This window comes from Chelonoidis abingdonii, chromosome 2, assembly GCF_003597395.2.
Source record: "Chelonoidis abingdonii isolate Lonesome George chromosome 2, CheloAbing_2.0, whole genome shotgun sequence".
Lineage (NCBI taxonomy): Eukaryota > Metazoa > Chordata > Testudines > Testudinidae > Chelonoidis > Chelonoidis abingdonii.
Genome location: NC_133770.1, coordinates 265,990,092 through 266,003,660, shown reverse-complemented (window position 1 = coordinate 266,003,660; position 13,569 = coordinate 265,990,092). Strand labels below are relative to the sequence as shown.

General features: G+C 36.6%; 1 protein-coding gene across 22 annotated transcripts in view; it reads right to left on the bottom strand.

The window, feature by feature from the left end:
- The window catches only part of RIMS2 (regulating synaptic membrane exocytosis 2), an 848,125-nt gene that overhangs the window by 276,600 nt on the left and 557,956 nt on the right, over positions 1-13,569 (bottom strand). For all 22 annotated transcript variants that reach the window (XM_075063174.1, XM_075063172.1, XM_075063173.1 and 19 more), the window contains 2 exons: positions 10,483-10,654; positions 9,726-9,879 (listed from right to left, as the gene is read on the bottom strand). In XM_075063174.1, coding sequence (XP_074919275.1) covers positions 9,726-9,879; positions 10,483-10,654 — 326 coding nt within the window. The remainder of the gene's footprint in view (positions 1-9,725; positions 9,880-10,482; positions 10,655-13,569) is intronic.

The window sequence follows — 13,569 nt, the reverse complement described above, 5'->3', positions numbered from 1 at the left end:
ACAGGTCTCTAACTCTTATGCAATTGGACAAATTTTCCAAAACTTCAGTTTTTTGGGACAAAATTCATTATTTGATCATTTGCAAAAAAGTGAAAAGTCACTTTTGCATTTGCAGATTTGTAAAGCTACCACAGAAGGAGCTGATGCTACTGTCTCCACAATGCAATGAGAACATGGTTGGAAGCCAGGAAGTCTTGAGTTCTCTTAGGCCATTAAGAGGCTCTAATAATATTTTGCTTGAGTAACAACTTACTAATATTATTTAGACTTTGCAACAACTTTATAATGTTGTTAAATATAATTGACCCATTTTTAAAGATGAGGAAACTGAAATTCAGTGAGGCTGTGATCTGTCCAAGGTCAGACAGCATGTCAGGGTCAGAATCTAGAATTGGAACCCTAGTCTCCAGACAACTAGTTTTAGCAGTAATCTGCTAGATCAGTGTGCCCCCAAAGGCAAGTCACTTAATCTCTGTGAGCTTCAGTTTCCCACTGTGTAAAGTGTATATGATGCTACTAACCTACCTACAAATGGCAATTCTGTCTATTATCAATTTCTTTTTGGTGGTAAATATAATTAAAATTAAAAGAGCCCTCTTCTCTTTCCACTAGACAATATAGTTTCCAGGGACCCATAATCACCGTATTCGCTGATTCCTTCAGCAGAGAATTAGGCACCTAAATACTTCTGTGAATCTGGACCAAAGTTTCTTGATGTAATTACAGAGGGATGGACTTTCTAAGGCTTTAGTTCTACAAACAGCTGTACAGGGGCAGATCTCCTGGAAGGCACAGGCCTATGCCCACGTGGAGATCATTGCAATATTGCACCTATGACTATTGAGCAGCCACCTTTGTGTTTACATAGTTACATGATAGAAACTGTAACATTAGAATAATTTTAAACTTTTAAACATTTTCCCAGAAATTATTATAAAATTATATATTTATTATGCATAATCATTATATCAAGAGTGTGAACAGAATGCCCCCTTCTGGAACCAGAAACTTTTAAACCTTTTTAAAAGACAACCTAATCTGCTATTTATATGGTGTTTAGCAAAGTAAAGTTTGCCTCCAAATTGTTTAATTTGCTATGAAAACATTTTTTTTCTCTTGTGATTTCCATTTTTGGCCCTCTTGAATCAGACTGAAATTACTATGGGGAGGAGAATATTTACTAACTTGATTATATAAAGTAGCCAGACCTAAGAACTATAAAAATACCCTAATTCCCTTTCACTACTTTTGCAAATTTTTGCTGGGCCTTCAAACGTTTTTGTGGTTCAATCACACTTCACTGTAGCCTCTTTTTAATTATCTACAACAGCAGAAAATTCATAGCCTAAACAAGTTATCCTTTCAGAAGGAGAAATATTGGTAGTTTAAAGGCTCTCAGACACCCTTGTATCATGTTAAATACCTTTTGGTTAAAGGATTTAATAAACTATCCATGTATAATAAGAATATAATATTGGTATTGATATTAATAGTCTATGAACAAAACACTCATACATGCAAACCAAGATAACATGCCCAAGGCCTGTCTTCCACAAAAGAAAGGGGGAAATTATGTAAAAAACATGAAAGAAAATAGTTGTTCTTGCTCACTAGAGTTAAATATCTGTAATATATTCTCCACTTGTGGGTCTGTGCTACTGCATGTAAAATGCACGTAAAATGCTCCATATTATAATATTTAAAAATCATATGCCTCTCCATTAAGTGCCCCATGGCTACTGACTGGTGAGATAGAATGGTTATAATTACCTCAACTTAAATTTGATGGTGGAGGCACTGATTTAAAATTATTTTATTGGCTTTCGGTATTCACAGTACAGGAAACAAGATATGTAAGGTCCTGATCCAGCAGTGAGATGTATGTGAGCAGACATCTACCTGTGCAGAATCCCAGTGAAGTCAATGGGGTTTCTGCCAGCATGGATCTCATTGCAGGATCAGGGCCTACATGTACAATAGCCCTGTTTTCACAGGGTAAAATCGCAAACACGTTGCAATACTTATCTCAGTTATTATTAAACTTTTCAAATTTCGGCAATAACAATCAAGTCTCCTGTTTTTCACAAGTTGCAACACTACTGATTTGCAAACTTTAACATTACAGTGCAATAAGAGGGATGGCTTGAATCTTCATTATAAAATTCCATTCATCCCCACTTTGCTGAAGATAGAGAGAAAGCATTGCCTCTACACTCCAAAGAACTGAATCCAGGATCTCCAATCCAGTCACTGAAATTAATTAGCAGAGGAAACTTCTTTAGATTAGTTACCTGTGAACGGAGTCTTCTAGTTTGTTAAATTCCCCATGTTTCTGGTTGGACCTGAAGGTTTCTAGTAATTTAAAATTTGAAGCTTAGCTCAAGAAAAGATAACCTGTCTCCTGGTAAATTGTCCAACATTTAGCCATGAAGAGGACTGCGGAATGTATACCCTTATCTAGACCTTTTTTTAGGGATACCAAATTTTTTCTTCTCATCCAAATTAATCAGGCTAAAATTGGGAAAGAAATGTTTTGTTTTCCTATACTATATGGAGATTTCTTTTGTTGCATATGCTGCATTCAGTCTTTGTCCCAAAATGCTGACGACCAGAATTTTTCTCTTACCAGAGTTCTTTTCAGTATCTCACTTTGGAATTATATAGGTTGGTAAATGAGTTCCTCACTGACATTAATTCTAAGAACAAACAATATAAGATTCTTCATGTAATAAAACCAGTTAGGAATTTTCTTATTTTCAGATATTTTAAGGACTCTAATTTGATTTTCTAGATACTGCTTTTTAATTGTTTTGGCAGTTACATTCACTTTCATCTTTTCATGATAATGCAGTTTGTCCATTATTTGTTGGTTCTCACAGTTAATTCCAAATGCTGTTATTTCTGAAAACTGCTAAGTTTTTCTTTGAAGGTCACAGTTTGACATGAATTCACTTTTCCCCTTAGTGAAAGTGCTCAGAATCTAAAACTTTTCTCCTTCAGGATCTCAGCCATATTACGTATCCTTATGTCTGTAGGTTTCCACTCCTGTGAAAGTGCTAGAGAAGGTGTGTTCCAGAGGGACTGAAAAATTCTGTTTTGTACATATTTTTCTTTTTTGGCATCTCACCATTATCAGTGTTGTCAACCCACACTCTGTGGTTAACAGATCAATAATTCAGGGAAGAGTGTGGTTCTAAAGCTGTAAGAATTGAATCTGTTGGTTTTTTAACACTAAGTAAAAATAAACAACAATTCAATTATTTTAAAAATATCTTAAACAAGTTTTAATAAACAAAGGGCATATGTCTCTATAAACAAAGCATAATTAGTTCACAATTAGTGCCTCAAAATATTCAATAATCTTACACCTTCACCCACTACTCAATGTCAGCCCACATAACTCAAATATAAAACACTGTCCACTCCTCATACCTACAACTGCAAATAATTGTAAAATGTGAAACAAATATATCTTGCTTTTCAATATGAAGAATACTACATATGTACCCTTGGAAACACAGAGATGAAAAACCTTCCAGATTTGCAGGCCCACAGTACAGAAGACTTGCCTCTCAACCTCTTGAGTTTAAATTGTAGAACTACTGGTTGTCTCAGTTCCATTGGTCTGACCTGCTGTATTGCATAAAAGTGATACCATACCACAATATTTACTGTACCTTACTTATTAACTTTTCTGTGGAATTTGTGTTATTTTCTACATCCTGTATGAGAAATGTCACAAATACCACCGTATAATGATCAACTGCAGGAGGTAAATGCCAATGTTTTTTTTTGATTACCTATAATTTTGTGCCTACAATCAGTTGTCAGAAGGAAAATAATGCAAATAACTCCCCAGTTACACTATAGAAGTGCCTGGATTTTTTTATGCACAGCTGATTTAGGGTGCATAATTGGAAGCTGGGTTGAGGCTGTAGTAAAAATGCAGCCCTACTTATGATCCACTTATGATCAGTGAGATGGACATTTTATGTTACCGTAGACCTTATATGCTATATGAAAAAGCTTAAAACATAGTCATTGTATAAGAGCCAAACAGTGTTCTTTGCATAGTATGGCACCATGAATTCCCTTGGCTGAAAGGCCAGAAGAAGATACATTTTAATGTTTTTAATATTGTATATCTGAGTGTTTTGCAGTAGCTGTAATGTATATGTGTATATATGAGATACCCCCAGAAAAAATGCACTGCATTTCTCAATAGAAAGTTCAGGAATTGGATAGTGTGGGAGGATTGGTTAAAAATACAAAGTCCTTCATCTGCACCAATTCAAATCCAGCACAGGCTGGAGATAACTGAAACTTGTTACCATCTGTTGTATGTTCAGTGACATAAGTGAAAATCAATGATACACTAATTCTTAGTGGACATGTCTGTATCACAAAATCTGTCTATTCAGAAATAATCCAGGAATAAATGGGTATGGAAACTGAACTACTCTCTGCTAGAGTTGGCCACTGCAAACCAGCATATGGGGTACTGTGGAAAGCTTGCTCTACACCACTGGCTGTGCATAAATACAGAAATGCATTCTTTCTTCTCTCAATCTGGCAGTTTTCATGATCACTAAAATTCACTGAAGCTAAAAAGAGAATTGAAAGTGCCACAAGTAAAATACCATATCCCCAACTCTAGCAAGAAAAGAAAGAGGGTGGTTGTAGGCGATTCTTTTATACTACCTTCAGAAAACAAAAATTAAGTAATTTTCTCTCCTTTAAAGGTAGAGCTACACTAATTTGGAGACTATAAAGCCCAGATATGTCTGCATATGAAAAGAAAAACAAATATCCTTGTAATTCAAAATCTTTTTTGAGAGAGTTACAGTACCTCTAATACAGTAAAAATACCTATATTTTTAAAATGAGGAGTAAGATATTCTAACAGCAACAACTTTTGTATACATGAACTAAGACCACTCTTAATTTACAAACTAACAATAATATATTTAGTATCATTCCAAAATACAAATAGGAAGTGGGAGGGTTGAACAACTTTTGTCTCAACCTGGAGACAGTTTTTGTAATCCCAGTAGCTGACAGCAAGATTCACTATGCAATACACAGTTGAAGCAATAAGTGCCAAATGAAAGAAAATAGTTGGACTGACTTTCTAAGGGATTTTGTCTGCTCCAAAACAAACACTAGGGACTTTTAAAAGTCTGCACATGTAGAAATACACCAGGACAGAGCATAGGAAATAGAAAAAATATAAACAAGATGACTGATTGTGGTGGAACTCTGAGACCAACTTGGAAGGTATCTGCATATCTAACACAACATCACTGTCTCTTCATAAAATCATAGTCACTAAAGCTCAGAACTCAGTTGCCCTATAGGGTTGAATTCACTGACACCAGACATAACATTTTCTAAGAAACTTGATTTTACAAGTATCTCTTTGCTCAAAATTAAGTTTCATAATCTGAGAACTCCATTCATATTCTATTATACAGAAGACTTTTTATCATACATTCAGTAAGACCTTCATAAGTCAAAAGATATGGTAAGGCCTTCAGTTTAGCTGAATCTCCTCTTGAAACCTCCAACAAAAAGAACAGGAAACATTTATTTCTTCACCATTATGGTGTTATTAGTAGAATATAAAAACTCTCTTCTTGGTGAAGTCAGAGGGATATGCAAGTCTGTTCCCCAAGCATTCTCATGGCTCTCCCACTTTCTTCTGCAAGAAACTGATACTGATAATTTTAAACCTGGAGATGTGGCAAATAAGTTTAAGTCAGGCATACTCCAGTTCAAGAAATATATAATTTTCCAATTCCTGATGCAGGGATAACTCATGAGATTTAATACTGCTCAATGGTATTAGTTATCACATAGTCCTTTTCCTATAAGAATTCCTAGTGAATAATAAATTTCAGTTTGGACATTTTCCCAGTCCCAAATCTGGAGAATTTCAGTTCCAAAAGTCATTGTTCTGTATTTCTGGGCTTGCAAAACTATGTCAATTTAAATTGGGACTAATTTATGGGACACTAGGTTTTAAAATCTTGAAGTACATACTGTCTAAGAAAGTGAGGAGAAGTTTGGACTACGAGAGGGATCATGATTCTGAAATTCTTCTGAGTGGGCTTCTCATCTCAATTTGGACACACATATTATTACTGAAATTTAGACAGCCTTGTGTCATAAAGAGAAATGTATGAAGGTTCCAACAATTATAATGAGCACTTTAAACTTCTTCTTTGGCTTTAAACTACTTCTCTGGGTCAAAGCTACATTGAAATGGAGAAGGATTTCTGCACTAAGTCCTGACCTCCAGCCAGAGCAAACATTTCACACCATGAAACCTTTGATAAGGCTTTCCATATTTGCTTTCATACAGGCTCACAAGATTGTTCCAGTGAGACCAGGAATACAGAATATACCCCTTAGATCTGAAGGTATGAGACAATATATTTGCTCAAATCTTGAATCCAGTATCATTATGAGCTTCCCCGTGATGTTATCTGATTAAAAATGACCATGTAGATCATTGTTGCTAGCATTGTTATATAATTTTAACAAATCTTGTACAAAGGTTGTCAAGTCATGTGTCCATGGAAAGGTTATGATTTGCTGAATATGATTATGCTATTTGTATGCATGTATTATTTTTGTATTTGAAGTTATAAATATTGGCTCTATGCCTGGATTTCAAATGTTTGCTCCTTGGGTAATTCCCAAAAGGTATTTAGCCTATACATCTTGAAGGAAAAATTCAAATTAAGTCGCTCATCAAGGAACACTTAACTCACAATGGACCATGGGACACACCTATTTACACTTAATAGACTTTCCTGATATGACTAAACAAAATCATACATACACATGTGAGTTGACCATGTGACTCCAAACTCCACCTCTTACCTGTTATTTTCCACTAGCTGTGTTGAGGGCTTTGTTTGAAACAACGGATTTCCCTTAACATGGCAGAAGCTATAAAAGGTCCTGGAAACATCTTCATTTTGCCTCTTTCCTGCTCAAAACTCTGGACTATGGACTTATACTAATGGGAGCATTCTAACCAAGGGACTGAGGTCCTTCCAATGATTTGGAAGCAAACAGAGACTTGATTTAAGCCAGCAGTTTATTCCATCACTGCTACAAGCCTGAACCAAAACTTTGCAATTATTGGATGTATTTGATTCCTTTAACCAATTTTACCTCTCATCTTTCTTTCTTTTTATAAATAAAGCTTAAGATTTTAGATAATAACAGATTGGCAACAGCGTGATTATTAGGTAAGATCTGAGTTATATATTGACCTGGGTGTGTGGCTGATCCTTTGGGATAAGAAGAACCTTTCATTTGATGAAATTGGTTGTTAAGAACCACTTATCTTGAAGTCTAGTGTTTTTGGTGGTGATGCAATGACTGGAATGTCTAAGGAAACTGCTGTTCTGACACCTTGTTAACCAATGTGGTGAAACAGAAGTTTACCTTTGTTGCTGGTTTGGTATATCTTAAGGGAGAATAACAGCCAATTTTGGCAGGGCCACCCAGAGGATTCAGGGGGCCTGGGGCAGGGACAGGCCTTCAGCAGCAATTCAGCAGCGGGTCCCTCTCGGAGGGAAGGACCCGCCGCCGAATTGCTGCCGAAGAATGAAGTGGCAGTGGTAGAGCAGCCTAAGTGCCGCCGATCACGGCTTTTTTTTCCTTTCCACCGCTTGCAGCACTTGTAGTCACCAGGCGGCGCTCCAAGGCATCGGCAGCACTTCACCGGCAGGTCCTTCACTCGCTCCGAGTCTTCCGCTGAACTGAAGGATGCGCTGCCGAAGACCTGGAGCAAGCGAAGGGCCTGCCGCAGAAGTGCTGCTGAAAACCCGAAGCAGCTCGCGGGGCCCCTGCAGGTCCTGGTGCCTGGGGCAAATTGGCCCACTTGCCCCCCCCAGGTAGCCTTGAATTTTGGGGTATGTCTGCCCTATTTCTCAGCAGTTTGTCCTGAATTTGGTATTCTCAGTTGTGACCCACGGAGGCATGGTTACACCCCCAAAACAAAGCAATTAGCTGTTATGGTTATCCACAATGGCTTGCTACTCAGGGTTTAAATATTTTCTGAAAGCTAGGGGAAAAATGAACTAAATACCAAATAGAAAGCTACTCTAGCACACCAGAAAAGTTGAGTTTAATTTTTTTTTTAATTTACAGAAAAATTAACTGCAGGAAATGAAGAAGGAACAAAATAGTTAAAAACCATAAGAATTTGTCAAAAACAACAACATAGCTACTGAGAAGGATACTGGATTGAAAAGGAGAGCCTCATCTGTCAGTCAGAAAAAGAAAATCTGACTAAGTATAATGATAATCTCACTGGTAGAAAGTTATATATCACAACTTGATGCAATAGTTTATCAATTTCAGAATATTATGATATGGAGCATTCCAATTCCTCTCATAATCAGCTGCACAACCTCAAAGTAGACAACTATTACAAATACTTATGTTTACGAGCTTAATTACTGGACAATCCATGTGGTGTTTATAATATACTGAACGTTGTTTGGGCTCCACTGTCAAAAACAAAATTTAAAAAATAATTATCTTTTCAAGGTACGCAAATATGTGCATGGAGGGAGAGAGAGAGAGAGAGAACGTGAACAAAAAAAATCTTATAAATTGATTTAAAATTTTTTGTACAAAAATATCTCTAGGACTTACAAAGGATATTTTACAATGCCTACAGAAATTTTGTAAGGGTAAATCACAAAGCACAACTTCGAAACACTGACTCAATAAATAGTGACAATGAGTCCTGTGCACCTTATAGACTAACAGAAGTATTGGAGCATAAGCTTTCGTGGGTGAATATCCACTTCGTCAGATGCATGTGGTGACCACATGTGTCTGACGAAGTGGGTATTCACCCACAAAAGCTTATGCTCCAATACTTCTGTTAGTCTATAAGGTGCCACTGGACTCTGTGTCGCTTTTTATAGATCCAGATTAAAATGGCTGCCCCTCTGATATTTGACTCAGTAAAATAATTTAAATGGTAAAAAGAAAGAAGGCAATTAAACAAGATTTGGTCATACCACTTATTTTCTGCCTTAAGTACCCAATTACATTTTCCTCTACCAACTCAACGTAAGTTCTTTTGTTACCACTTCTGCTATTTACTTCAACCTACCATTGACCTCTAATATTGTACTATGCAAAACAGAGTTATGAAGCACACTTTTACTTGCAAAATCAAAAAAAACTTTTGCATGGCAAATGGTCTGACAATTTAGAATTGTCAGAATTTAACAAAATGTTGAACATGCTCTTTTTACTGTAGTGATAGTATCAAAAGGCAGTAATAAACAATTGTATTAAATTCAATACATGCAAAGTTACGTACAAGTCATTGTGCTTCATTTTTAAAAAAAGGTTTAGAAGACAAAGTTACTGTGCTTTCACTTTGGGTGTACAAGCAGATTACAAGGTCCTCAGCTGGTGAAAAGTGGCATAATTTCATTGACTAAATTAATTTCCTTCAGCTGAGGATCTGGCTCATATATTTTAAGAAAGAATATCATTGTCATTCGGCGTTAGCATTGATTGCCAGATGCTCACTGGCAATCAAAAGGCACTGATTAATGGCAATGAAAAACAAACACACAATCTCAACTTCTGCTTTTACAAATCTTTAGCTTAGAATGTAACATACTGTACACACTAATTTAGATGAGATACACATGGCATTAATAATATTAATAACCTACTTTGTAACCTCCGTGTAGGGCTTTCACCATGTAGCTGTCTGCGTGGCAAATATGGTGAGGGATGGGGAAGTGGCAATGAGGAAACATCATGTGTCTGAAGTTTGTACCAGTGAGGTTCATCGTCTAATAGTGCTGTCTCTAGCTCAATAAGAATCTACAAAAGAAACAAGCGGAGGTGCTACAGTGGAACACTATTTTAAAATAGGTATTTCTATACATTTTATTCTATTCATTCTTTTAATGTTAACATACAGATTTGAAATTCAAAATGAGCCATCAAACACTTACGAATATAGTACTTGTAACAAATCTTGACATCAAATAAGACAAACACGTCTAGCTTTAATAGCAATCTTAGCAACTTAATGACAATCTGAACAGCATCTAAACATCTTGGGATAAATTAATAAACAATCATATTTCAACATCTTCGGTAAAGTTATGCCAGGGAAAAATTTGGACCATTATCAACAATCCTCAAATAATATGACTTTTTGAAACTATGTGCATGCTGTTATTAAGATAGAACAATTAAAGAATGTATCTGATACCAATATTACATAACACATTTCAGGTAACTTTTAGGAAGAGGTACTATTAAGCAGTCTAATACGTGCAAAAGTGTCAGCTTTTTTGTTTACATCAGATAAAAATATTTTATTCACAAGAGCCAAGGAAATCATCACTCATCCATGTACTATTGACAAAGTCCTCAAACTACTGATTAATTATGAAGAGTCAAAACAGTGCCAAATACCTCTCCTAAAAATTCACTTTCTTCCTCACGAACTCGTGCTTGGTCCCAAAGGGTAATCTCCAACATTCGTTCTCGAAATTCTCTTCGATGAACTGGAGAATAAATGAATGTTTGGTTCCATTTGGGTTCCAATGTTTTCTTTACTGTTTTTGTTCTTCTTTTGTTTTTATCACTGCAAAGAGCAATTTAAACATTAAAGACTTCCAAAACCTAGTACATTGTACTAAGCATTTTGTTAAATGCATGATGTCTTAGAACAGTGGTAATTTGTGTGTAGTTTGAAAGACTAACAATAAACCAGAAGGACATCAGAATAAGGAGTTTCTGATGAAAAAAAGATTAGGACCTGGGACTGGTCATAATTTACAGTTTTGTATTCATGAAGTGTATTTACAAAATTCATTAGTTTAAAACTTGCTGGGTTTTTGCATCATTCAACTGCTGTACTAAGGACTGGCTCCAGGCATCAGCCCAGCAAGCAAGTGCTTGGGGCAGCCAATGGAGAGGGGCGGCACATCGGGCTCTTCAGCAGAAATTCAGCAGCCGATCCCTCGGTCCCTCTCAGAGTGAAGAACCAACCGCTGAATTGCCACCGAAGACTGAAGCGGCAGCGACAGACCTGCAGATCATGATCACAGCTTTTTTTTTTTCCTGCTTGGGGCGGCAAAAACCCTAGAGCCAGCCTGGTACTAATTTATATATTTTTAACAATATAATGAAGATACTGGCACATTTGCAAATACTCTAAGTATAACATACTAATTATATGGATAACAATTGTGTTATCTGTAAACTCCTAGTAGCTAGATGTTGGAACAACATGTTAACTGTCTAGTTGAATTTTATCCATATTGTTAAAATAAAGAATTTTAATTGTGTATTTCAACACTCAAGATTTGTTCACCATAGAGAACTAAGTTACGTTGGACATGTTTTTCCAGTGAAATTTGTTTAGTCAGAGCTTCACATGCTCACATAATTAAATACTTGAGTTGTTTAACTGCACTTTTCCTCTAGCAGGCTACTTTTCTATGCACAAGAGATTTATTTTAGCCTACTAGGTTTATTCTTCAGAGGAGAGAAAAAGCAATTTGGCTGTCAGAAGAAAACTAATTCAATAAGACAAACTGCTGTTTCTTTTATATATGAGAGGAAATACCAGGAATAATTAAAGGAAAAATTCTACATTCCTCACATAAAAGAAAATAAAAAGAATAACACAAAGTATTTCTTGTAAAACATTACCAAATCATAGTAAAATTCCAAAATATATTATTATTGGTATTGTATACATTATTTTATTTTAATAATATATTTCCATTTAGTTTATATTATATTTGGGGATTTTTTTCTTCTTTTCATCACCTGACCATCCTTTTCCAACCTAGGGTACAGGGGTCTTTCTGCCCATATCTCATTGCACGATAAAAGCTCTAATTATCTAACCCTATGAAAACAGAAATTATTGGTAGGAATATTGATCTTCAAAAAAGTGGACAAGATAAATATAATAAAACAATCTGAACCCCAGCTTGCGCAGATTTTTGCCTACTCAATTGTCTTCAGTGATACTATGCCAATTTGCATGAGCTGAGGATCTAGACCAGTATATTTTATTAGGCCAATGGTTTAAAAACCTATAAGGTAAAGAGGCCTAACCAGGATCTTTTTGTAAAAAAGCTTTTGAAATACAGCAACGCATAAAAGATATCACAGTATCCAAGTTGACATAAAATGGATAAACCATTCTTCTTCAGCTAACTTCACCATTTTATCCTATTTCAGGGTACTTTACCATACTGAATATGGTGAAGATGAAAAGGGCAATCTTGCAAGGAGCTGAGCACCCTCAATTCCTATTGAAATCAATGGAAACTGAAGGTACTTAGCACCTTTCATGATTAGACAATTCTTTGTAATTAAATATTTAAGGTTAACTGGCTCTCCCCAGACAAGACTGAAGAGAGATGAATAGGAAGGCAGAATCTCCAGGCTGGGAAACATTTATATACAGGATAACAAACAAAAGCAGTAAAAATACTTATTTTAAAGATGTATATTATTCTATCACTCCATCAATGTTTTTTATATACTGATTCCACAATTTACAGCAAACCTCTGCTATATTTCACAACATACCATAAAATAAAGCAGCAGAGAATCCTGTGGCACCTTATAGACTAACAGACGTTTTGGAGCGTGAGCTTTCGTGGGTGAATACCCACTTCGTCAGACGCAGGTAAGTGATTCAGGGCAAGCTCAATATTGCAGCAAGCAAGCTAGAGATAACCGAGGTTAGTTCAGTCAAGGAGAGTAGAGCCTGTTCTAGCATAGAGGGTGTGAAAACCAGGGAGGAGAAAACTGTGTTCTGTAATGGCAAAGCCATTCACAGTCTTTGTTGAGTCCAGAGCTGATAGTGTCAAATTTTGCAAATGAACTGAAGCTCAGCATTTCTCTTTGAAGTCTGGTCCTGAATGTTTTTTCTGCAGGATAGCCACCTTTAAGGTCTGCTATAGTGTGGCCAGGGAGGTTGAGTGCTCTCCTACAGGTTTTTGTATATTGCCATTCCTGATATCTGATTTGTGTCCATTTATCCTTTTCCATAGTGACTGTCCAGTTTGGCCGATGTACATAGCAGAGGGGCATTGCTGGCTATGATGCCAGAAGAAAGTCTGTCCATATCTCGGGACTCTCTTTCTGCCCTGCCACCCCCACCAACATGATACAGTTCTGTGGCCGATCTGGAAGCCACTTTCGCCGTCTGCGACTCAAAGAATACTTCCAGGACAACACGAACAGTGCACCGATACACAGGTACCCACCCACCAAGCACAAGAAAGAAGAACTCCACATGGACTCTCCTGAGGGCCGAAATGACAGTCTGACCTATACATTGAATGCTTCCGCCGCGTGCACAGGCAGAAATCGTGGAAAAACAACACCGCTTGCTCCATCAACCTAAGTCTGCAGAACGCAATGCCACCACAGCTCAAAACCACCCTGACATTTCATCAAGAGGCTGATAAAGGAGGTGCTGTGTCATCATGAACAGGTCTGACTACCAGAAGGACCGCCAGACAACCTCCA